Below are 26,783 nucleotides of genomic sequence, written 5' to 3'. Positions count from 1 at the left end.
ACCAAAATCCACCTACCTATTAATCTCCAGTGCTATGGGCATACTTAATGATGCATAAGGACCTGTTCCCTTACCTTTCTCAATACCACCCCCCCCCCCCAAACAAAAAAAGAGGAGGGGGTAATGCAAGCAGAAGAAAACAATATCGAACATGAGATTTGAAGATTTGCATGGTGGAAAGATACTAAAATAAGTTTGCGGTAGCACCATGTGAATAAATCTCTTTTGTGAGTATGCTCTGCTCGTCGTCAGGAGAATGAGGGATTCCAACGATGATGCGATGTTATAAGGATGGGTGCGGTGAGGCGTGAGAAGGATGCAAACTGGTGAAGCTCGAAACCGGTGAAGCTGAGACAGGATGCAAGTTGACTGAAGGATGCTGGATGATCACTGGAGCATGTCAGTACACTGTGAGGGGGCAAAGGGGAAGGAGCTCAGGGTATAGGTGACCCATAGGCGAGAACTAAACCTAAGTTGTCCTAGGGTATAGGAGACCCATCGGACTTGGACTTGAGGATGGGGCGCCAGATGTTGCTGATGTGGAAACCGATGTCTTGGGGAACAGTGTTATGCTTGATGATCTTGATGGCTTCTCTGATGCGTCGGGGGTACCGGCGGTCAATGCTAGTGAGTAGTTCTGCTTGGTTCCAGGTGATTGGGTGGTCCTTGATATGGAATCCTGTACACCCCAGGTCTGCATTGTGGGTCACACCGATCCTTGTGTGAAGTCAGCAGGTTCTGCATCTTCAGAAGGGCTGTTTGGAAGACTCGAATTCCATGCTTTTGGAGGATGCGCTAGATGTGATGAGAAGTGGTGCCTAAGTAGGGGAGGGTGATGGAACTAGGGGACCTAACTAGTTGGCTTGGGGTATAGGAGACCCTACGGCCGGGAATGGTTCTTGGGTCTTGCGTCTTGACTTGGCTGGGCTGGTATCCGTTGCATTGCAGTGCTGTGATGAAGTTCTTGAGGTACGTGTTCATCGTCGCAGACGTTGTACGCTCTGCGGACGAAGGTTCGGTTGAAGGAGGACTTGATTCTTGGGTGGTGGAAAGAGTTGCTGTGCAGGTATCTGTCCGTGTGGGTGGGCTTGCGGTAGACACTGCCAGCAAGACTTCCGTCTGGCTTTCTGGACACCTCAACGTCAAGAAATGCGATGTTGCCATCTCTTTCTTACTTAAGGAGTAGCATCTCCAACTATCTTCAGTCTCCTGACGATGACTAGAGCAGGCTAGTCGAAACGTTGAGACCAAAGACAAGTTCTTTTAGAACTTACAGCAGGACTGTTCTAAACAGAACAAAAACCACTTAGCAAAGTTGATAATAAGCAGGACAAGTTCTTCTCAGAACTAATATCTTCTAAGCAGTAGTTATTACCACATGGTGTTACCACAAACCGAAACGATACCGATACCCCACCATGCAAAGCCTCACATCTTATTTCAGTATGCTCTACGGGGAGCGCACGAAAAACCTTGTCAAGTTATACCAACGCTCTTGTACAAGACGTTGCAAACTGATCAATAACCTGACATTTCTGAAGAGATGTAGAGATGCGAACGTAGTCCCAAGGAGTACTCCGCCTACGAGACCCTATCGAAGAAAACAATTCTGCTCGAATCATACACACTGCCAATAAAGCCCTACTTCGATCACAAATTGCCTCCACCCGATGTTGCCTATACCGAACCGATCAAGAAATAAAGAGAAGCAGGGATAAATCTGTATCCCACACTTTTCATGCCACCCAAAGGAAACAGATCCGAAAATTCCAACGCCTCATTTCTTTTGGCAAGAAGAGAATGGACAGAGCCTCACGTAACAATATAACAAGACTTGAACACCAGGCTATCAACAGCCTCCGCAATGATTCTTCGATACACATCCTAAAGGCAGACAAGGGTAATGCAACTGTCATAATGGACCGCACGGAGTATGACCATAAGGTTCAGGATATCCTCAACACAGATACCTATACCTGCCTCAAGAAAAATCCCATTCCAGCAGTCGAAAGGAAAGTTGCCGCCAAACTACTCTCCTTAAATCGTAGCTCAGCCTTAGGCCTAAAAAAAAAAAGGGTTATGTTGGCGTAACCCGACCGACCCTAAAAATGCGGCCGACCCTGGATATTTTTTTTTTGGAAGGGAAGAAATATAATTAAAATCTATAGAAATGAATTTTAAATACGTTTTGAAGCCATTTCTGACCGTTTCTCCTCAATTGTATGACGATAGCGCGCGTGGAACTTTGGAGTGCACAACGGTTTTGCACCTTCCTCTCCATGACACAACGAACATGCAGAAGATCGCGCAGGCCTACGTACAGGCAGTGCGCGTGCGGAGATCGATGCACCATGCATGCATGATAGATGCACATTTACGTACGTGTACAGTACATGTATAGCCTCGTCCTAGACTGTTACACGGCGCGAACTGCTACATACACTATTGAAAATACTTCGCTATTTATTCCATGTTAAAAAAATAGTTCATTATAATATAAATTATTTTAATTAATTTTCCACTATTTTACACGATAACAATTGATATATATTTATTCTAAAAATGGTAAACTATTCTGCAACCCCAGCGGCCGACGCGACCCGGCCGGCCCTCGGCCCGGTGTTACGCGCATCATGGCGCCCTATACCGAAGCGTACAGGTTTCCATCAAATGCAAATGGGGATCTTCGGTCATTTTCGACCGTTTAATGCGGATAAATTTGAGTCTAGAACTGGGGGTATAGGTAATCGCCCAGAGCTGTGCCGATGGTGTAAAAGCGGGTTACACCGTGCTAAAAATACAAACTTCAAAGAAAGAATCGGGTCCATATAAAGATGTCGATCATGTCGATGCAGATGAAACGGCTAACATTTTGTCTGATTTTGGATTCCGCTTTTTGATATGTACCTTTAGAAAGGTTGATGATGAGCCTTGTTTTCTTTTGTTATCGTGTACTACTACCGGCTTAATGTCATTTTCGTTGCTGGGATTATAAAAAAAAAAAAAAAAAAAAAAACCCGACCTACCTAGCCTATTTTTTCTGGCCCGTTACGCCAACATAACTTTTTTTTTTTTTAAGGCCTTACCGACTCCATTATACAGGCATCTTCGTCCATCCAGCTCGAAATGCCCAAGATTCTTTGGCCAACCGAAGATCCACAAACCAGACAAACCGCTCCGACCTATTGTGTCGTCAAGAGGTTCCCCAACCTACAACCTCGCACAACACTTAACAAAGCTCCTACACCCACTCGTGGGAAAAACGCCTCACCATGTACCCAATTCAGCAGGGTTCATCAACACCATAAAGGGAATTAAATTACAATCCGCAGACATGCTAGTGAGTTTTGATGTCAAATCTTTATTCACTAATGTACCGACTGAAGAAGCATGCCTCGTAACCAAGTCGATACTCGAACAAGATGGCACACTCACGGAAAGAACCAGCTTAATGCCAGATCAAATCTATGATCTTCTCCTGACTTGCGTAAAGTCTACGTACTTCCAATGGAGAGACAACTACTACCAACAGGCTTCAGGCACTCCTATGGGGTCCCCAATTTCCCCAGTCCTGGCTAACATCTTCATGGAAGATTTCGAGCAAAAAACTTTGGCAACAACTCAATTCCATCCTAAGTTATGGCTTCGATACGTAGATGATACATTCATCATATGGCCGCATGGCCCGGACAAGCTCGATGGTTTCCTCCGCCATCTCAACCAACAACACCCGAGTATACAATTCACCATGGAAACTGAGACATCCGATTCATTGCCTTTCCTTGATGTACTAATTTCCAAACGGGCCGATGGTTCACTTGGACACTCTGTGTACAGGAAACCTACACATACAGACCGATACCTCAATGCTCGTTCATTCCACCCACCATCAGTAAAAACCTCGGTGAACCGCACCCTACTTCGAAGGGCACATATCATCAGTGATGATGAACACCTACAATCCGAACTGAAGCACCTCAATAAAGTGCTAAGAGACAATGGGTACAGACCTAAGAATCACAGCATCGCACCGGATTCGAGCATGTCTCAGACCCTGAACACACCCGATATGCCGGTTGCAGTCCTTCCGTATATTGGCCATGCATCACACAAGATCCAGCAAATCCTCCGTGAAGCCAATATTAAGGTCTACTACTGAACTCGCAATAAACTCGAAACGAAATCGTACACCCACAAAGACAAGCACAACCCGAGAAGCCAAGCAGGAGTTTACCGAATTCCTTGCTCATGTGGCAAAGTGTACATTGGCGAGACTGGCAGAGACCTCACTACCAGGCTTAAAGAACACATAGCTCACATGGTGTTACTGGAAACCGAAACGATACCATCTCTTTCTTGTTCCATGGTGAACTGGATGCTGCTGTGAAGCTTTTTGAAGTGTTCCAAGAAGAGCTGGAGGTTGCCTTGCCCGTGTTGCCAGATGACAAAGGTGTCGTCCACGTACCGGAGCCAAACCTTGGGTTGGTGATCTGCTGTTGCGATGGCGGTCTGTTCAAATTCTTCCATGATTAAGTCAGCCAGAACCGGGGATATAGGAGATCCCATTGAGGTTACAGCCGACTGTTCGAAGAATTTGTCCCGCCATCTGAAGCTGGATGAGTTGACACATGTGATGAGCAGATCTTGAAGCTGGTCAGGGGTGAGGTCGGTGCGGTCTTGGAGAGTGGTGTCTGCTTGAAGTCTGTCCTTGGCGATGGTGCAGGCGTCTGAGGTGGGTATGCTGATGAAGAAGGAGACGACATCAAAGCTGACCATGATGTCGTCCGGCTGGAGGGTGAGGTCTTGGATGAGTTCTTTTCAGAACCACACATACTCAGAAAAGAGATTTATTCACATGGTGCTACTGCAAACTTATCTTAAAGGCCAGTTTTTTTCCAACGCTGGTCGGCAAGCTATTTTAACAGCCAAAAGAAAAGGTGTTTTGCTTCGTCATTCAATCATATGTACCAAGGCTGCTAATGTCATGAAAAAAAAAAACAATGAAAGTGGTTCATTCTGATACCTACCTATTAGGTTTTCGACAGTATTTGTTCTCTTGATCTGCATCAGAGCTGTGAAGAACACGTCCCTCTGATCCGTGCTAGTGGATTGTTGGCGCCTCCATTTGACCAGCATGTTGAAGATCTGGTTCTGTGTCTGGCCTGGGTCATCCTCCACAATGCGGTTGATCTCTGCAGTGCTGAAACCGAGATGTGTAGCCAGCTTCCGCCATTCAGAGCCAAGCATACCAGAGATCTTGTGTAGAATAAGGTCACTGAAACCTACAAAGAGACATGAATCAATTAATGGGGTAACAATAACTATTACAAGAAGATCTTTACTATGTTCCGATTACACTTCAAAGGTCAAAGCATTGATGTTACTGTTTCAGATAATAACACATTCTTATATAGATAACAGGCCAATTGCTTGGTACGATTTAAACTAGTACAGCATATTCGCCATTAACCCCATGAGCTTGGGAAGCGGTCATGGCCGCGGCCGCTAATCCTCATTGGAATGCAGTTGCCAGCTGTGGTATGCCGTGGCACACGGCTAGTGGGTAGTTCCACAGCTGCTGCTTTTGTGCAGTCCCGCTACCACACAAAGGCTGTGCAGTCATGAGGGCCACTTGCTCTATGTGTGGAGGAATGTCCCCGTTATAACCCGTGCAAGGGGTTAAATGCGGCTCCCTTTGTATTGATGTAGTGTGCTCGAAATGGCCTATACCTTATGTTGCAATGGTTCTTTCGATTTGAATTTTTATTTATCAGAGAAAATGTCATTGTCTCATTGAGTAACATACTTTGCATTGGTTTTTGTGAAAATATGCCTGGATTTGAAGCATAATATGGAAATGTTTGCCAGCTTCTGTCTCATAAACTAGTTTTGCACAAACGTGGGCCACGGTTGACTGCACACACACAACTGTATGGTGATACCATTGTCCACAATGAATATTTTAAAAAAATGCAAATTAGTTTTAAGGCGATTGCTTGTTTGCCCCTTTCAAACTTTCTTAGGACCAAATTTTAGTTAATAATACAAGAATCATGCACCTTAAATAGTTAATTCATGTTAGCAAATGTTTCATGTGATTTCTTGAATACCATATGTAAAGTAGATTAAACATAGCTATTTTAACGGCCAGAAAAAAAGTGTTTTGCTTTGTCATTCAATCATATGTACCAAAGCTACTAATGTCTAATGATACCTACCTATCAGCTCTTCGACAATGTCCGTTCTCCCCATTTTCATCAGCACTTTGTACAACACCTCCCCCTGTTTTCTCTTCCATTTGACCAGCATGTTGAAGATCTGGTTCTCTGTCTGACCTGGGTCATCCTCCACGATGCGGTCGATCTCAGCAGCGCTTAAACCGAGATGTGTAGCCAGCTTCTGCCATTCAGAGCCAAACATCACAGAGATCTTGTATAGATCAGGGTCACTGATACCTGCAAACAGACACGTATCAATTAATATGGCAAAGGAAGCTTCTGTGAAAAAAAACCTAATAAAGTTTCCTTCTGATCCTACTGATTGTGCCTCAGATCAGATTTTAGCGTAGATTGGAGCTAAATGTCCAACCATATGCAATGTTTTCCAAACAGAACGGATTGTTGCTCAACAATTTCATGGGATCATCCTCCCGTGTTTTCAAGGAATATACATTCATATATTACCCTTTCCTCTGTCTCATCGCCAGCGTTAACTAATGTTATATTTTGCCACTATCTAACCATTCATCCATTTGTGATTATCTATACCTGTTGTCATAAACGATGTCTTCACCTTCTCTTCACATCTGTCTTCAGCGTATTCGGTTGGATCGCTACTGTAAGCCGTTGTTGCTGTGCTGCTTTCTCCAAGTTGTGTATGCTGTACCTCTTCCATGCTGCTTGAGTCCTCTTCATCTGTTAAAAAAGTATTTCAGACAATGAAAGAGTTATTTTTAAACATAATTTAGAAAAGGAGTCAGATTGCAGTTTTAATTTTACAGCATTTGGCTACCTTTCTGCTGGTCCTTTTCCAATTCGTCAAAGAATTTGCAGGCCCGATCGTAGTCGCTTTCTGGTATAGTTGCCTGGATAGCCAAGTCACTCTTATCTTCAGTTGTCAGTTCATCCGAGATGAGAATCTCTGTCAGTTTCTTGGCGAGTTCTCCAGTGGTGTACATACTCCAGAGTTTGTTCAGACCCTCCCGACTCTTGAAGCGAACAACAAATGTCACAGACCCAGATATTACTTTCTCAAGCTCTCCGTCACATGAGTTCAGGATAGCTGAGATTTCATGTAGGGCAGTCCTGGCTATCCCGAGAGCATCAGTCAAGCGACGGTCCTCGCCACCCTGCCTTGTTACTCCTGTTTCTATTGACATTTTTGGAAACCCTGGGGGGGGGGGGGGATATCAGGTGACACTTTTTCATTATCAAAAGTAGTTTGATATAGCAAAGGCCATGTACTCTTTGTGTAAAGGTGGAGCGAGTTGTGCTTCCTAGCATCCCTACTTCCCATGGGAAAGACACTTGGACTTCTATATACACGTATGCTAGTTAATACTCTCTATAATATTAGTAGGCATAAACCAGGGGACCGCTTCAAATCTGTTTCTCTTTTTCATTATGCACGGATTAAACCAAATTTGTATAAATTATGGCTGAGGCCGCGCCAATTTCGTCATTTTAATTGCTCGGACACATTTTTTGAGACATTGTTTTTGGCTGTAGAGGGAAAAAAAGATAAGAATCAGAGTGCAGTTTATGAAAACTCAAAATTAATTCACGAATCTTTCCGACTGGGCTAACTTCAATATATGACGTCAGCCCACTCGGCAATGAATTGCATGTTCATTTTGAGGTGTCTAAACTGCATTCTGATTTTTCATCAGCCTCAGTTTAAGCTGAGCTTGTAATCTATAGACTGAAGGTTCAGAATGTGGTTTTGACCCGAGCCAGAAACACCAACAGGCCTCAAAATCAAATCAAGAAGCAGGTCTAAGTGCGTTTACATAAACAAAAATTTGTTCTTATACTTATCTAACACACTGGTTTTTTTTTTCAATTTTATCCATTGCTAGTATGTATAGTTCCATATATTTTACTCTTTTCACTGTCACTGTTTGACAATTTGGATATCTGGTCGTTTTATAAAATTAAGGAGATACACGTTTTTACACATATCTCGCTATTGAGTGATTGGCTACTGAGTATCTGGCTTTCCCGTTGATGTACGATAAAAGCGAGAAAGAATAAAAGACTAGGAAGGAAGTGAGTGAGAGAGAAATGACACATTGATATTTGGAACATACCTGAACTTTTTCCTGTAACCTTCAAGCTTTGAACGTTCAAGGTAAAAGTCGGTTGGTTAACCGCTCCCAAGAAGACAGGACAATTTTTGCCACTGACACTCATGGAATCAACGGAAACCAGTTGCCCAGGTCCATGTCCGAGTACAGCAGGTGATCGGGATGAGGTTTGTCCTACAGGTACGATGTCTTGAACTGACTTTGGACCCTGCATTAGCTGTTGGTCTTGTGATGTCATTTCTCTTACCACTGTCTCTTGTATCTCTGACTGATTACTTGGTGTAACACCCACTTGCCCATGACCTGATTTTTTGTATGTTGACCCTTTCAGTCCATACTCCTCGGATGATTGCATCGTCTCTTTCTGAACGTTCGGATATGTTCCGCATGCCTCTTGCTGGTTTTGTCTCTGTCCCTCAGATGATGTAGTGCCTTTATGCATGCTCGCTTCTTTAGCCCTTTCCTCTTGAACCTCTAATTGAGGTTTGTCTTGATGACCAACTTCCTCCTGTCCTGGTCTCTGTCCTTCAGATGATGTAGTCCTTTTCGGCTTCTTCTGTTCTTTAGCCCATCCTTCTTGATCCTCTGGGTGAGGTATGTCTCGATGACCAACATCTTCCTGTTCCTGTCTTTCAGATGATTTAGTCCCTTCCGACTTGCTCTGTTCTTTAGCCCCTCCATCTTGGGCATCAGGTTGAGATTTGTCACGATGACCAACATCTTCCTGACTCAGCATCTGTCCCGCAGATGATGTAGTTCCTTTCTGCTTTTTCTGTTGTTTGTTACTTTCTTCAGAATGTCAGAAGGAATAATTCACAAGGAGTTTAGTGTCATTACTATCTTTAAACCAAGTAAGCTTTTTAACAATAATTTGGAAGGATACTTTTTAGATTGCCGCAAATGGTCCACGGATAATTTGTTTGAATTAAATGGGAAACATGTATTTTTGTTTACAGTGTAAATAACTATCACTGCACTGTGAAATAAGGTATTTACAAATAAGGAGAGGACAACTATATGGCTCAATAGGTCATTTAATAGAGCACTGGAACGGTGATTCAGAGGTTGTCTGTTCAAATCTCACTCTAGTAAATTACTTTAATATTCTGCTTTAAAAAAAAATCAAAGACAATAAAGCGATACAACATTTCTCGTCAGTGTCGCCTCGAAGCAAGCAGCCAAAAAAAAAAACAATACTCATTTTGATACTTATTGATTCCTATGTCTCCGATCAAAATTAGAAATATGCTGACTCACCGGGATGGTTAACAGGAATGTCTTCAACTGCTGGTGGAGGCGTCTCTTCTAAAATTATGAAAGAAAGTAATACAGCTTAGTCTCCAATCCAGCCCCTGTCTGCTTTAAAAACATTTTTCACTGGCAAGCTGGAATGATTGCCTCCAAGTGAGACAAGACAATTATGATCTTGAAACTATGAACAAATACATTGATACATTGTCCGAAAATAGGCTGTTTAACTCACCTAAAACTCGGGGAGGCTCATCATCCAATTTTCTTCCTGAAATAAAATAATATGAGCTTTACATGCATTTGCATTTACAGTGTGAATAACAATGCACTGTGGAAAGAGGTACTGACAACATAGGGTTTAATAATTCAGTTAATAGAGCCCTGGAACGGTTTTTCGAAGGTCACATGAGCAAACTTTCTTCACTGATTTTTTTTTAATTAAACTTACTTTTCTAAAACATTAAAAACACAAAGAGATACACCTTTCTTGTTGAGCAGTGAATAAGTAAAATATAATCTTTGACCACCGCATGTGGTTTAAACTATTGTATTCTATCTCTGTACACTCAGAGGCCCCCTTCAACGGGGAAAGCATTGTGCCAGCTATTGTTCTGATCATCCATTGTGGGGACAGGGCAATAGGTGCAATTGTTCCTTTTTACGTGTTATTAAGGTCATTTACCTTTATGCTCATGTGTGAACATATCACGTGATTGAATTTGAAAGATTCCCCCAACAAATCACACAATTGAGAAGTGATAAACATGATCTATTACAATTCTTTCAAGCTGTAATTCAACAACGCCGAACATTATCCGATATCTTATTATCCAACAGGCACAGTAGGCACTGTGCATAGGGCCTACAAAAAATTTTGGGGCCTACGAAAAAATACCGCAGTGCACGCATCATAAAACACATAAATAGGTCTACCCCCATACACACACCCACACGCAGAGAAAAGTTTATAAAAAGTTTTAGGGTCTCTCTCAGAATGTTCAATTTCACCAACTGATGCTGTACAGCATGTAGGCATACATGTAGCCCCTACTTATAAAATTTACGTGTAAAGTCTGTCATTCTGAAGTACGATGCCAACCATGGGGTCGATCGGTGGGGGACAGGGGGAAATGTCATTCCCCCCAAAAAAACTATTTTCGTCATCGAATAAAAAAGAATGTGGCCAATATTTGATTCTATATCTCTGATTCAATGGCACTCAAAAATGTTTAAATGATGATCTATTGCTTTTATTAACTGGTTAAAGTGGTTAGAAAGTACCTCAGATCGCACCACAGAGCATCTAGAATAGGCTTCGCACTCGCATTAGTTCTGATCAAGATACACGTGTATGTAACAACCCCTACGTTTAAGAAGTGATTGACAACCTTGGTGCCAACAGGATTTTAGAGCTAGGACCTTCCCCAATTTGGCCTGGCTTGATTTGTACAGTGCTTTGTAGTTTAATTTAGCTCTCTTCATGTTTGGTTTTGTTTTCTCTGCGTACATTGCCCCATTTTAGGAGGTGTTGAGAAAGGTACCGGTACATGTAACAGAACATGTCTGAATGTCAGAATGCATCCTTAATTATTCCCAGGAATTTACTGGGGATTAATAAGCGGTTGGGTTTTGGTTGATTATAAAAGACTACACCCTGAAGGAAATTCCTGGATGCATTCAGACATTCAGACATGTTCTGTTACCTTTCTCCACACCTCCTAAAGTGGGGCCATGCACGCAGAGAAACTAAACCAAACATGAAAAGAGTTAAATTAAGAAACTCGATTCCACAGTAAAACCAGCAGCGGCGGAATGGTTTTCAAACTGGGGGGGGGGGGGGCATCACCAAAAAGGGGCACTTGCTCAGCATTTTTTTTTTTGCACATCCGTGCTGAAAGGTCGACACGTATTTTTCAACAGACACTTGGCCTCCGTAAAATCAAAGCTGGTACCATCTTCCAAAATAGAGGGCTCTCTTCAAAACCGGCCATTATGCAAACTACACATTATGTGCCCATTTTCAGGGAACATTGTAAGGGTTTTGGGGCTTGGTGTTCATATTCATCGTTCATATCAAAAATACCATTTTGGGAAATGGTTACTTGAAACAAATTTTCAGAAACTTTTAGGGCAAGTTTTTTCATCTCGAGGGGGCACATTAATGATCAAGGGGGCACATTTATGTCCGCAAAAGGGGCACTTGGGTAAATCTGGGGGAGGGGGGGGCAAGTGCCCCCCAGCCCCTGGTTCCGCCGCCCCTGAGTAAAACTTCAGTATTAAGGCCAGAAAAAAGGTGTTTAGCTTCATCATGCAATTATTTGTACCAAGCAGTGCTGGACGATACGACGACAATCGTCGCGATACCATTTTCAAAACAAAACTAGAAATTGTGGTTGTGAACAACCACAGAGCTGTTCCCAATATTGATTATCTGTTGGACCCATAGACAAAAAGTAGAAATCTATGTCTGTTTGCAACAGAAGATAGGGCTTATCCGCATTATGATTTGTTTTTATCAATAATACGTCCCTGACTATGCATGAACATAAAATCTGTCAAAGTTAGCCGGAAATCGGCTAAAACGGTCACTGTGGACAGGATTTGACCTAAGCAACACGTGCGCTGTGCGCGGGCTGACTGACATACGATATGTACAACGTACGTGCATGTACATGTACATGTACTGTACATTGTGGACGTCCTGTGCATGTTTCAAAGCAGAGGTATTGTCAACCCGAAGTTTTAAGCGTGCGCAGGGCATGTCCGAGTTTGCTTATTGCCTCAGAGCTTTCAAATGTTTTAGACCTACCCTTCAATAGACAATTAAAGTAAAAACTAATATAAAAACGGCCATGGTTGATTTTTCAGGAATTTTCTAAGGAAAAAGGGTCTTTTCATTATAACTTCCTGTCTGATGACGCCATACACCTTAAACTTCGCACAAGTCTTAAGTGGGTCAAGGTCATCATATACACAAATATTTAGTTGATTCCGACAAACTTCGCCACAGACATCTATTCAAAATACATTTTTAAAAATTTTCAACCTGTCGCTAGAGGGCGCTCGAAAATTGCATGACGTCATCGGTAAATGATTTGAAGAATACTATCAGCCAAGAGACTAACACCGTTGAAAGCAAGTTCATATCTATTACCATTTTTAAATAATAAGCCACTTCCGGTTTTGGCCTTTTTCGACCGGAAGCAAGGGTCACGTGATTTCACGCACACTGAATGAAATAAAGACCTGAACCTACTCTACCACTTGCCGGCAACAGAATGCTGCGGACGTGTACGGTTGATTTCTTATGCATTTTTAAATATTAAAAGTGTTACTATTCAATTGCCTATAAATAAACACCGGATGACGTCATCATGACGTCATCATTACACAATGTTGTTTGAATTAGGGTCTTTGCTTGGACAAAGATTGGTGTAAATGAATTACTGGCAAAGAGTCGAAAATGCCCTTTGAAAATTGACATTTTTAAAAAAAATTCTATGTACAAAGTCTATGGGAAAAATTAAATATTCAAAATTCCATAATAAATCACGTGATGACGTCAGCATGACGAAAAGTTTCGGCACACATTCTCATATGATGATTAATAACTATGCTGAGTTTAAAGTTGATCGGATTTAAAATAATTGCCAAAGTGGCTTGTAGAATAAAAACGTGTACAAAACCTATGGGGAAAAGTGGAAAAAGAAAAAAAAAGAAAAACTAGAAATGTGTTTGTGGACAAACACTGAGCTGTTTCGACCGTTTTATTAATGACTGCCGTATTAAGGAGTAAAAGGAGTTTCATCCAGGTCGAATGAACATGTACATGCGTATTCTATACAAAAAGTGTCTATCCTACGTCCCTGACTATGCATGAACATGAAATCTGTCAAAGTTAGCCGGAAATCGGCTAAAACGGTCACTGTGGACAGGATTGACCTCAGCTACACGTGCGCTGCGCGCGGGCTGACTGACATACCATATGTACAACGTACGTGCATGTACATGTACATTGTGGACTGTGCATGTTTTAAAGCAGAGTTATTGTCAACCTAAAGTTTTAAGCGTGCGCAGGGCATGTCCGAGTTTGCTTATTGCCTTGAAGCTTTGAAATATTTTAGACCTACCCTTAAATAGACAATTAAAGTAAAAACTAATATAAAAACTGCCATGGTTGATTTTTCAGGAATTTTTTAAGGAAAAAGGGTCTTTTCATTATAACTTCCGGTCTGATGAGGTCATACACCTTAAACTTTGCACACGTCTTAAGTGGGTCAAGGTCATCATATACACCAATATTTAGGCGATTCCGACAAACTTCGCCACAGACATCTATTCAAAATACATTTTTGAAAATATTCAACCTGTCGCTAGAGGGCGCTCGAAGATTGCATGACGTCATCGGTAGATGATTTGAAGAATTCTATCAGCCAAGAGACTAACACCGTTAAAAGCAAGATCATATCTATTACCACTTTTAAATAATAAGCCACTTCCGGTTTGGGCCTTTTTCGACCGGAAGCAAGGGTCACGTGATTTTACGCACACTGAATGAAATAAAGACCTCAACGTACTCTACCACTTGCCGGCAACAGAATGCTGCGGACGGGTACGATTGATTTCTTATGCATTTTTAAATGTGTCACAATTTAATTGCCCATAAATAAACACCGGATGACGTCATCATGACGTCATCGTTACACAATGATGTTTGAATTAGGGTCATTGCTTGGACAAAGATTGGTGTAAATGAATTACTGGCAAAGTGTCGAAAATGCCCTCTGAAAATTGACATTTTTTTTTAAATTTCTGTGTACAAAGTCTATGGGAAAAATTAAATATTCAAAAATCTATAATAAATCACGTGATGACGTCAGCATGACGAAAAGTTTCGGCGCACATCTTCAGATGGTGGTCTAAGTGTGTGCCAGGTTTGAAGTCGATGGGATTTGAAAAAAAGCCAAAAGTGACTTGTAGAACGAAAACACGTGTTATCCTATGAGAAAAAAGTCTGAAAAACAAAAGAGAAAAAAAAAAATAACAGAAACAAGAGCTGTTTCTGTGTGAACACCGAAACAGCTAAAAAAAAAAAGGAAGAAAAAAAACTTTAACGAAAACAATAGCTGTTCCCAATTGAAATTGGGAACAGCTAAAAATCGGAATCGCATACGTTGTGATAAAAATCGGAATATCGCGATATCGGCGACATCAATTTTCAATCGCCGAATTTTTTTTCCAACTCGCATTTTTTTAAAAGATATTGACGATACTTTAGTTTTTTCCCCCACAACTTTACTGATTACTGTCGAGAGTTTAAAACTTTTACCTCATGTTGCTGCTATACGTACGTAAATCAAAACCAAATCTGCAGGATAAAAAACGGCGAAAATATTCTAGCCGCTCGCTGGCTTTCCCAAACTACATCCGCATACATGGTTGTTTAGCGCCCTCTACGATACTTTCATAATACGTGCGCAGGTATATAATCATTATATTTCATGTGATTTGGTGAGCAGTGTAGCAGCTCAGTCGATATAAGGTTGGAATTACGGTTTTGTCCCCGACATTTTTTTCCTTTCTAATCTGAGACTTTAGAGGATTTTTTATTAAAGGGAAATAAAGTCCCAATTTCATAATGTTGGAGACCATTTTTTCTTCTTATTTTATATTTTCTTCTCATGTTTTTAGAAAAACAAAGTCCAAAACGCCATAGCGTACACCCATATGCGGTTGTCGTTTGGGATAAAAAAAATTTGCAGTCCGCCGAGCAGCTCATACAGTCAAGAACGGACTAAAAACTTGCTGGTCCCGTTTGCACAATATACATCATTTTGATAACGACCGCTTAACACCAGGGAATTTTGAGAACGTGCGACGTCGGCAGACTCCAGCACAGCCATTCATGTTTGAACACGTCTTTTGATCGATGTACATAAGGCCCCCCCCCCAAAAAAAAAATATGCGGTCTCTGGTCAGACCAAAGTTCCGGAAGGACGCGGCCACGCGGCTTTTTTTTTTTTTTTTTTTTTCTTCTTCTTCAAGCTTGGATTGTACAGACAAGGTAGGTACTATTTTGCTGTTTTGGTGTCCTCAAGTACATTGGTGTCCTCCATAATTTGCCTTGGTGCTTTCGATCATTTGCCTTGGTGCAATTTCCCATTCCTTGGTGCTCTTTGGTAAAAAAAATTGAGGAGGTGCGGAAATAGAGGGCGCTGTTGGAGCTACCGCGGAACATTTTGAAAAAAAAAAGATCGACGCGCATGATTAAAATCGACGCGCACGCTGACCAGAGACCAACTTATTTTTTTTTTTGGCCTAATATACTAATGTGTTCATAAACGTAAGCCCACAAAGTTCACTGCTGTTTTGCGTCTATAGTATAGGGCGTAAATAATGAATAAGTTGTGAATGTTCAATAAATGAGCTGTCTTTTATATCTCAATTATCCGTCATAATTTATGTTTTCCATATTCAACAACCTTATCCATAAGGATTAACTTATAACCGACAATAAGGATTAACCGCCAGGTTGGATCCCACTATATCCCGCACAAAAAACATCACTTGATTGGGCCGCGGATAGAGGAAAATACAACCAACTTGCCAATCAAATGACAGTTCGGCCCTTCAGTCAGCACGTGCTCAGCTACAAGTACAAGCATGACAAGAGATTTCCCCAAGATGACAAATAGCTTGCTCAAGTCACGTGACGGCTCCACAGTACATGTGCACCCAACACTCGTCTGGTGTTTTGTTCACAACTGTTACGTTTTTAGGCATGAAATATTTCTATAGCAATGATTGCTCACCTCATATGCATGTGGACTTTTGCATTTGATATTTCCGATACCGGTATTTAATCCTAGAGTTTGTTTTTCGAAACTAAGCAACGATTCATCATCGCTTGTTGGTTGTTTTGGAACAACGTAAGTGAAGGATCTAGGACTGTATTGGTTTTGACAGGGAACGACAAAATAATAACAGAGACAAATTTTTGAAAGATGGTTCTGAAAGTTTTCTAATTTTTTTAAAGGATTTGACACAAAAGCCTCAATTTTTTGGGAGCTGTATGCCGCTTCCAGTGGCTGTAAAAATTCATATAAGATGATAGAAAAGCTGATTCGCATAGACAAATCAAATGTTACGTCAATATTTTTTTTTTTTTCGTTTTTTTCGTGAGTTCGTAGCGGCATGCAGGCCACGTGGACAAGAATGCCGGCGCAGCAGTGTTTTTTTTTTCATTCTTGTAAAACCGTGCTAGAAAACTATAAGTCTTGTCCATTATGTCTACTTAATTTTTGTGTATTTGAACATTGTAAAAACCAAATTTTCGGAAATTTAGAAAAGAATGACGGCCATCTTGAAAATAAATGCACTGCCTCTTTTTTTTTCACAAACCCGGACGCCGAACTGTTTTTTTTTTTACCTGGCCTAAGTTGGCCAAGATTGCAAACATGTGATGCGATCAAACGTGGGTAAGCTCACTCATAAGCTTTTTCACGAAGGAAGGAAGCCTATTTATTTTAGCCTGCTTAGAGACAGGTGTAGGTGAATTTAGCACTTGTGAAATACGGACTCATTATATTGGTATAGTATTGCCCTTGCGTGATAATTTGGTGAGGAATCAGTCACGTGAGAGGGTTTAACCAATAATTGTACAGGCGCAGCAGGGTGCGGTGTGGCCGGCCGGGCTAGGCGGGATACACCATCACCACGTGGCCGGCGGGCGGGGATCGCTACGATCACGGGCAAGCCCATTCCAAATCCAGGCCGTGCAAAGTGCCGCTGGGACGTACGGTGAGGGTGAATTCAGCCGCAGGTCATTGAAACGCATGGAGAAAGAATTATGCGACCAATAAACTTTACTATTCAAAACGAACCAAGCTGCATTTGAAGCGGAGATAGCTTTTTAATTTGTCCCCTCAAAAATTTATCTCGGAAACAGGGCGCCGCCATCTTTGAATGAGTGGAGTCTCCAGTGCGTTGATTACTTTTTACTACCCTCCCAAATTCCGGACCTCCGAAAAAGTCCACGCATGTGTACGGACATCGGGAGCTGTTTTTGCACATGTCGGGTTCGCGGTGACTAACGATGCGGATGACTTCCAGGGAAATTGAAAACGTAATCAGAATAATTTGCGCTAGGCCCATACGTGGGGGGAAAAAAAAATCTGTTTCAGCAAGTTCCTGGTCAGCCAAACTTCTTACCTTTCTGTCTGTGCGTTTACATTTGGAGTATTGTGAAGATCGCTATTTAAATGTAAATTTTTCAATTGGCTGACGATTTATCGCCATATCGCCGATATTGGGCGGAAAAAATGGCTACAAAAAAAATCAGTATCGCCAGAGCTAGTACCAAGGCTACTAATGTCATGACAATAACGATTGATGTGGTTCATTCTGATACCTACCTATCAGGTCTTCAGCTATGTCCATTCTGCAGATCTTCATCAGAGCTGTGCATAACTCGTCCCTCTGATCCGTGCTAGTGGATTGTTGGCGCCACCATTTGACCAGCATGATGAAGATCTGGTATTCGGTTTGGCCTGGGTCATCCATCACGATGCGGTCGATCGTTGCCGCGCGTAAACCGAGATGTGTAGCCAGCTTCCGCCATTCAGAGCCAAGCTTGTTAGAGATCATGCGTAGATCAAGATCACTGATACCTGCAAACAGACACAAATTATTTAATACAGTAAAGAACGTTTCTGAACAAAACTTGTATATTTCTTGTATATTATGACCGTTAAGATCGGGCTAAACATGAAAATTATACAATCTTGCATATATCTTATGCTATCCAAACCATTAACTCGATCACTGAGGAAGCAAAAAGATTTCAACCTTACTAGAAACACCCTTGTTATAAGTACAGCATCTAATTATAGAATATTGAGACACATCTGACACTCAGCAATAGGTGTGCACAAGGTCAGGTGTAGGGTCAAGACTATTTTTAAAACATGAATTGTTCTGGACAAAATTATTCAAAATTGATGTGTTTCCCCTTCAAATGTTCTTAGGACCGAAAGTTGGTTAATAATAAAGGAGTGGTGAGCCTTAAACAGACAGTAGTTCATGTTATTAAAAGTGTTTCATTATAAAAGGGCCCATGTAATGTAATTATTTTAAAGCCATCCTTGAAAAGGGGCCTTTGTGTCCCATTATGCTATTAAAATTTGCATATTAATGAGCAAAAGTGTAATGTCATTGCATTGAGGCAAAAACCTCAATGTTACAGCTATTTCAGCACCATGATTTGCCAGAATTAGGGATATTTTGCTGTTGTCAATTTTGTTTCCTTTGGTGATTTTTTGATGTTTCAGTACATGGCAGGAGGCCAATGAACAAAGTTTTCATACAAATGTTTTTAATGACCAAGTAATGGGTTCACATTTTGAACGAAAACCTATCAATTTAACAGTGTCTTCCTGAAATGACATCACAGCAATAGCGCCCTAAGTTGTCCTGAAAAGCATGGAACATTATATGTTTAAAGAAGTGCACTTTTCACCAAATGTAACCAAAAGGGATGTTAAACAGTTTTCATACAAAAATAGCGGAATAGCAGTGCACAAATTGTGTTCCCAAGTACAATTCATGTCATGGCGCCTTTAATTTCAGGTACACCATAGGTAAAGTAACACAGTTTATCCACAGATCCTTATAAAATAAGCACACCTTACTATTTTGATGGCCATAAAAAAACACAATGTTTTGCCTCGTCATATGTACCATGTCATGACAAAAAAAATTGATGTGGTTAGTTCTGATACCTACCTATAAAGTCTTCGGCAATGTTCGTTCTACCAATCTTCACCAGAGCTGTGCATAACACTTTCCTCTTTTTGCGCCTCCATTCGACCAGCATGTTTAAGATCTGGTTCTCTGTCTGGCCTGGGTCATCCATCATGATGTTGTCGATCTCTGCAGCACTTAAACCGAGATGTGTAGCCAGCTTCTGCCATTCGGAGCCCAGCCTCTCAGAGATCTTGCGTAGAACAGGGTCACTGAAATCTGCTAACAGACACGAATCAATATATACGGTAGAAACGATTATTACCAGGAGATCTCCAGTGTGTTCCGATTATGCTTCATAGGTGGAAGCATTGTACCAGTTACTGTTCAGTTTATGGGACAGTTGCTTGGTACAATAACTTGCCAGCTTTTTTGACATTAAATGGAACTAACTGTGTATAGAGATAGCATGCCCGCAATGGTCAATAACTTGCAATGGTTCTTACGACTGTGTGTTTACATTTTCAATCCTCGCCGTTTATAGTCTGACCTTCATTCAAACACCAGAAATAATTGATACATAAAACAAAGTTCCATGATATAAATAATCTGAAATAAAATAACAAAACTTTTTTCAAAATGTTTTGAAAACTCGAGTGGAGTGATTTTTTTTCAAAGGGAAATCCGAGATTCCCCTAGAATCGTTCCATTACCAACTGACGCATGCACACTCTGATCACTGACTAAAACTGGTTGCAGAAAAAAGAAGTTCCTTGCAGGGCGGTTGCTTTGTGAAATAGCTGGTAACATTTTTGGCCATTGAAGGGGCCCTTTGTGTGTGGTAATATGCTCAGAATACAATGCGGTGGTTGCTCCGATATGATTTTTATTTATCAGAGATTGTCAATGAGTGAGATACATTGCATTTGTTCTCCACCCGGGAGTAATTTGGTTTGTGTGATGAGATAGCTGGATGCTGTGAGGTCAGGGAGTTGAGGTTTAAAGAGTTTGTCTGAGCTTTACATCACATAAAACATTAGATCTGAGCGAGAATGGAAACATGAATAAAGATAACTGATCATGAAAAAAACCAAAACTTTTTGCCAAAAAAAAAAAGGTTCAGGCTCAACAGGAGATCTTTAAAATCAGGCTAAACATGAAAATTATACAATCTTGCATATCTCATGCTATCCCAACCAGTAACTCTATCACTGTGGAAGCAAAAAGATTTCAACCTTACAAGAAACACCTTTGTAAAGAGTATGGCGACCAACTACAAAACATATATTGAGACACATATGATACTCGGCAATAGGGACAGTCACTAGAACGAAAAAGGTTATTATTAAAGTGCACAGGTGTTCTTGTTCTACATTACCCCCTAGGACGGACACACAAAGGGAGAAAAAAGGATTCTTTCAGTCCTTGGACGTTGGGTCTTTTGTTCAAAAAGGTCCTCTGTAGTAGGTTCGTGTGCTTAGTCTATGGAAGAGTGTTATATTAAAGGGACAAAGGGAAACACAAAGCATTGTCCTTGGGAGTATAGTAATTCAAGAGTGTATGCACAAGGTTATGTGTCGGGTGATGACAATTTTTGGGGCTAAAAAACTATGAACCGTTCAGGTCAAAATTATTGCTGCGATTGTGATCTTTTCGAATCTGTAAAAAAAAAATGACCAGGGTTGACAAACGACTCGTTTAGCTTGATGGCATCACAAATGTGATATATTAATTTCAGGTATACCATAGGTACACAGAGCTCCCAACATTCAGATTTCAGAAATAGTACTTTCATTGCGCCGGTATTGTTCGGCGCGTCACCATTTAAACAAAAAGGCAGTCAAATCCCGTCACAACAGTATGATACTACTAAGTAATTCCCACAGAGTGTAACCCATTTCATTCTATTCTTGTTTAACGCTGACAATGAATTTTGTTTTTGTTTGTCCACATTGATACTGTTTGGCAATATTTTGCTATTGGGGAACATCTGGGAAAAAATGTTGCAACCTGACGCCAATTTTTTCTTCATAATTTCAATGAAGGTCATTCATTGCAAAAAATGATGATAAGACATGAATCTGGGACTGAGAAAAATTTCAAATGTTCTTGACTCTCCATAGACTTTGTACACAATTGCGTAAGTGGCGTCAGGTTTTAATATTTTTTCCAATGTTACCTCGGCGTTTTACACAAATGTGTCCAAGCTGAAGCTGGTATGGTGAGTTTCGGTGTGTTTTTAACATTTTCTGCTGACTGATCATGTTTACCCATTGCGATGTGCTTCTGGCGATCATTTCGACTGGCGTGACTCACACAAAAATCTGCGTTGCACAGCGTACAAATACCAAAATAATCTGAACATATGCTTCAAAAATATCTGCCGTGGCTTTGGCTGTATTTTAGATTGTTTGGTAGACATATTTCCAACATACACTACCACTGACTAAACAGGAAAACAACTCCATGAAACGAAGCATTCCACGGTAACGTTAAACCAAGATGGCCGGCGTATACATCCAGACCGTGGGACAACTAGACCCGTGGGACAACTCGACCGGCGCAAACCAAGCCGCGATGTGTACATGCACGGCGCCCATCATGCATGCCGCACCGTCCAAGCAAGTCGAGTTGTTTCACGAAAAGCATGCCTGTGCAGAAAAACATGCCTGCGCAGATTGTCACTGTCATAGACTGGCTACCCGTCCTTCGGACTTTATAAGCGAACTCCTTATGTGAATATAAGGCGGGAATGGCACTTTTTTTCAATGAATATTTTTGTTAAAACAACATCGTCAACAATCGTAAATTTGAAGAATGAAACCGTAAAAGCGTAAAATGGGTGGAAAATAGTAAAAAGGACGCCAAAGTCATACATGTTGGGAGCTCTGGGTACATGCAGCGCAATACAGTTAATTCTCCCTGGGTTCCTTCAATAAGGACGTACCAAGCTATTTTGATGGCCATAAAAAATGGTGTTTTGCCACGTCATGCAATCATACGGTATGTACCAAGGCTACTAATGTCATAAAAATAACGATTTGATGTGGTTCATTTTAATACCTACCTATCATGTCTTCGGCTATGTCCATTTTGCCCATCTCCATCAGAGCTGTGCATAACACTTCCCTCTGTTTGCGCCTCCATTTGACCAGCATGTTGAAGATCTGGTTCTCCGTCTGGCCTGGGTCATCCATCACCATGCGCTCGATCTCTGCAGCGCTTAAACCGAGATGTGTAGCCAGCTTCTGCCATTCGGAGCCAAGCCTCTCAGAGATCTTGCGTAGAACGGGCTCACTGATATCTGCAAACAGACATGAATCAATTTTTACGGTAAACAACATTTCATGTTTCTTACTTCGTTCAACAGCTTGTTTATGAGTAAAAATGCTTAAGCTTATGTTCAGCACGGCAACTTTGGACACTTATGCGGTTCTCTTTCTGATTCTATTGATTCTCTCTGTCTCAGATCAAAATGAGAAGAACACTGACTCACTGTGATAAGTTGGTGCACATGCAGTGTTTTTCTTTTGTAGACATTATGAAAAATGTAATACATAGTTTGTCTCCAATTCGTCCACTCATAAAAAGTTTTATCTGGCAAAGCGGAATATTAAAAAGTACTGTCTTAGGCTTTATAACTTACCTGGAACTTGGGGGTGGTCATCATCCAAGTTTGTTTCTGAAAAGAAAATAATATTAAATGTATCGATCTGCATTTGCCTTTACAGTAGAAACAACACTGTACTGTGAAAAGACACATACAAATCAGAAGAACGCAAACTATGGCTGAATTGGTCAGTTAATAGAGCACTGGAACGGTGATTCAGATCTCACTCTAGTAAAATTACTTAACTAATCTGATTTTCTTTTCTTTTCTGGTAACCAGTGCGATTGCCTACTACGCATGTGCATTTAACCTGTCTGTGAAACCTTGTATACATGCGCTTGGTAAACAGCAAAATTAGCGGCTGACACGTAATGGTGAATGGACCAGTGAGAACTCAGCTCTCGATCATGAATATGTATGAGGTATAGTACTATGCATAATGACAACTTGCCTGGAACTTGGGGGTGTTTTTGTTTCTGAACTTTTTGTTTCTGAACGGAAGTAATATTTAATGTACCTGCATTTGTCTTTAGAGTAAAAATAATACTGTACTGTGAAAAAAAAACATTTACAAATGAAGGTATCTCAAACATACATACACAGCACTGAGCACTGGAACGGTGATTCAGAGGTTGTCTGTTCAAATCTAGTAAATGTCTTTACTTATGTGTTTTATTAAATAATCAAAGAGAAAGAGATATAACTTGTCTCATCAGTGTTGGCGGGCAGCAAGCAGCCAACAAAAAAATTAAAGTACTAATTCCGATTCGTATCGATTCTTCTGTCTCATGTCAAAAAATTAATTAAAAATCTGCTAGTCTGCTTAAAAAACATCAAAAACAAAAAGATACCACCTTTCTTGTCAGTGAAATTCGTGTACCCCATCAACGGCCAGAAAAGTAGAGTTGGGGTGACCTAGACTGGTTCCCGATCTATCCACTGCGTATTTCGATTGTATCCAAAGTTATTGGAGGCGGGGATTAGTCTCGGAGACCATCACAAGTTGAATTTGAACGTATTTACGCGCCGACGACGCCTGAACGCTCACGCGAAGACGCAGTGGCTATAGCTTTTGCACATTCAGGAAGTCGTGCGTACTTTGCGCACGAACCAGTACAGTACAGTATGCGCACGCTGTGTGTCCTGTCCACAAAACTCTCAAAAGAGGTAAAAACGCGCCCTCTTTAGTTAGCGCACGGAGCTTATAACAGCAAATAGTGATTAAAATTAGGCGGAGATCTGAAATCGTTTTATTCTTAATATTAAAATCGCGCATTTTTCTTTATATTTCAATTTCCATTGATATATTTTTTTTGCTTCGAAATACCAATATCCTTTTACCTTCACATTGACTACGGCGTTTCCCAATGTATTGATCTGCAATAACACCACCAAAAAAATGTCATTATTTGGAAGAATCTCATATTTCAGGGAAACAATTATGGTTAAGGTCACAACCACTGTCGTAGTCTTGGTTCCCAAGACGTCCTTAGCCGTTAGCGGTGTGATAATGCGTGCATGGATTATTGGACTGTGCAGCGATTCACCAAAGCGGACACTACACATTTATTACAAGCATGCACACATACTAACAAGCAGCACAAAGGACGTTATTTGACTTCTTTGTGAGCGGTTCGCTGTGCAAGTCAGGTTTTTGAAGCATGGTGTGTGCCTCAGAAAGCATGGCGGGGCACCAAGGTATTTTTACAGGTTGGAGAACATTGGATATATGTAAATGTACAGAAGACGAGAGAACTAAATCGCATAATCATGAGCTCTCTTCCTGTAATTTCATGAGTCCATATCATGTTTTGTAATAGCTTATGTGGATATTGATTACATGCATCTGGTTTCAAGGCAAATCGGTGGGAAGATTTCCATTTCTTCTCTAACCCCTCAATGATGACAGACGTGCCATGAATTCACTTCAGAAGGGGGGGGGGGGAGTACAAAACAAGTAAACAAAATGGAAAGCCAATAACGTTCAATCCTGAGATTATACCAGTAGGAACATCACTTACATATTGCAAAACAAAGTGCCAACAGAGCCACCAGAAAGCCACCAATCCCTCCAACTATTCCTCCAACTTTTCCAGCGATCTTGTAAGTAACATCCAAGTCATGTCCACCACTTCCAGTTGCAGACGGCGTATTTGTAGTCATGATGATGCTACCAAACTCTACCATTTCTGTTCTTGTCAACAACCTTTTAAAAAGAAAGTTACAAGCACGAATTGTAAGTGAGCTACATGCTAGAGCTGTCTGTTATATAGACACTACAATCTTACGAATGGATTTTTTTTTAATCCGAGGGCGGATCCAAGGAAGTGATTGGTGTCACTCGCCACCCTGAAAGTCAAATGCAAATTCTTTACATAAGGCCAAAAAAAAAATAAGTCGGTCTCTGGACAGCGCGAGCGTCGATTTTAATCATGCACGTCAATCTTTTTTTTTTCCAAAATGTTCCGCAGTAGCTCCAACAGCGCCCTCTATTTTCGCACCTCCCCAATTTGTTTTACCAAAGAGCTCTAAGGAATGGGAAACTGCACCAAGGCAAATGATCGAAAGCACCAAGGCAAATTATGGAGGACACCAATGTACATGAGGACACCAAAAAAGCAAAATAGTACCCCACCTTGTCTGTACAATCCAAGCTTGAAAAAAAAAAAAAAAAGCCGCATCGCCGCGTCAATTCCTGGAACTTTGGTCTGACCAGAGACGGAATATTTTTTTTTTTTGGCCTAATGGAAAAAAATCTTAATTTTTATTTTACGTTCTTTGAATAAATGTCAATCACTCAATATTGCAAATCTTGAATTCACTGTTTCAGAGAGTCCTTGATCTTCAAATGAGTTGACTACAACACCCCATCCTCTCCTCTGGAAAATCAACTACATGTACTGAAGTCACATCCTTTGCATACTTATTGCAACTTTTATTTGGTGATCGGGCTATTAATGTGTCAGATTTTGGTGATTGGGACAATAATTAAATTTCACCGCAACTTTTCTTCACAGTGGTTAATAATAGCATGAACTTGAAACTGAAGATCAGTCTTGATAAAGAGGGGTAAATATTTTAGTGACATCATTGTGACATCATCAAGAAAAACATCATGATTTTCATTTAAGGGAAAATACAACATTTGCAAACATCAAAAAATAAAACTACCAAATCATTTTGAAATACCTTGCTGGACTGTTAGTGAATGACAGTGTAAAGCATCCTGTAAAATCATGGCACCTGGTATATACTGTCATTTTCAAGAAAAGTGCTATTTTTGTGTCAATTTCCAACGCTGATCGGCCGATCAGCGTTGGAAAAAACTAGCTTTTTTCAAATACTGGCCCCAATTGACCATCGCACTTGTTTGCAATCGATTACACACCTATGAACGGGTACATGCCAGCTAGACTGGTTCCCTGACCTTACAATTCCCCAATGTATGTAAACTGCTCTGTTTCTTCTTGTATGGAGTCAGGGAACCAGACTACAGGAAAATGATTGTTTTTCTTGGTTTTTATAGCATTTTCGAACCCAAAACCTCAAAAAAGCCAGTGTAACTATATTTGCTATATATTTCCAACGCCCCAATTCCATCCATTTCTGAAAATTACAGCAAAAGCAAATGATGTATATTCCCTTTAAACTCGATGATACAACCGTTGATTTTCACTCCAGTTTGAGGAATTTGCAGAGACAGGTTAATTCCTCAAACTGGAGTGCAAATCAATGGTTGTATCATCGAGCAAGTGGACAAATACCTTTATCTTGGCCATACAATCACACAGGATGGGCGTTGTGAAACAGAGACTTGAAAAAGAATTAGCATAGCCAAAACAAATTTTCTGAATAGATGTACTCACAGCTAGAAAG

General features: G+C 40.8%; 1 protein-coding gene across 1 annotated transcript; it reads right to left on the bottom strand.

Annotated features, from left to right (window-relative positions):
- Positions 1-479: 479 nt before the first annotated feature.
- On the bottom strand, positions 480-25,107 carry LOC119732802. The gene is made up of 16 exons (XM_038206406.1): positions 24,929-25,107; positions 24,249-24,284; positions 22,944-22,979; positions 22,365-22,601; positions 19,340-19,576; positions 17,971-18,225; positions 9,789-9,824; positions 9,563-9,610; positions 8,309-9,094; positions 7,012-7,389; positions 6,768-6,914; positions 6,219-6,455; positions 5,028-5,282; positions 4,347-4,814; positions 885-1,127; positions 480-694 (listed from the first exon to the last, which is right to left on the bottom strand). The coding sequence occupies exons 1-16, from the start codon at positions 25,092-25,094 to the stop codon at positions 480-482; spliced, it is 3,780 nt and encodes a 1,259-aa protein (XP_038062334.1). The 5' UTR covers positions 25,095-25,107.
- Positions 25,108-26,783: the final 1,676 nt, after the last annotated feature.

This window comes from Patiria miniata, unplaced genomic scaffold (assembly GCF_015706575.1).
Source record: "Patiria miniata isolate m_02_andy unplaced genomic scaffold, ASM1570657v1 HiC_scaffold_25, whole genome shotgun sequence".
Taxonomy (NCBI): Eukaryota; Metazoa; Echinodermata; class Asteroidea; order Valvatida; family Asterinidae; genus Patiria; species Patiria miniata.
Note: the sequence above shows the minus strand (reverse complement) of the source record. Positions and strands in the feature narration are given on the sequence as shown.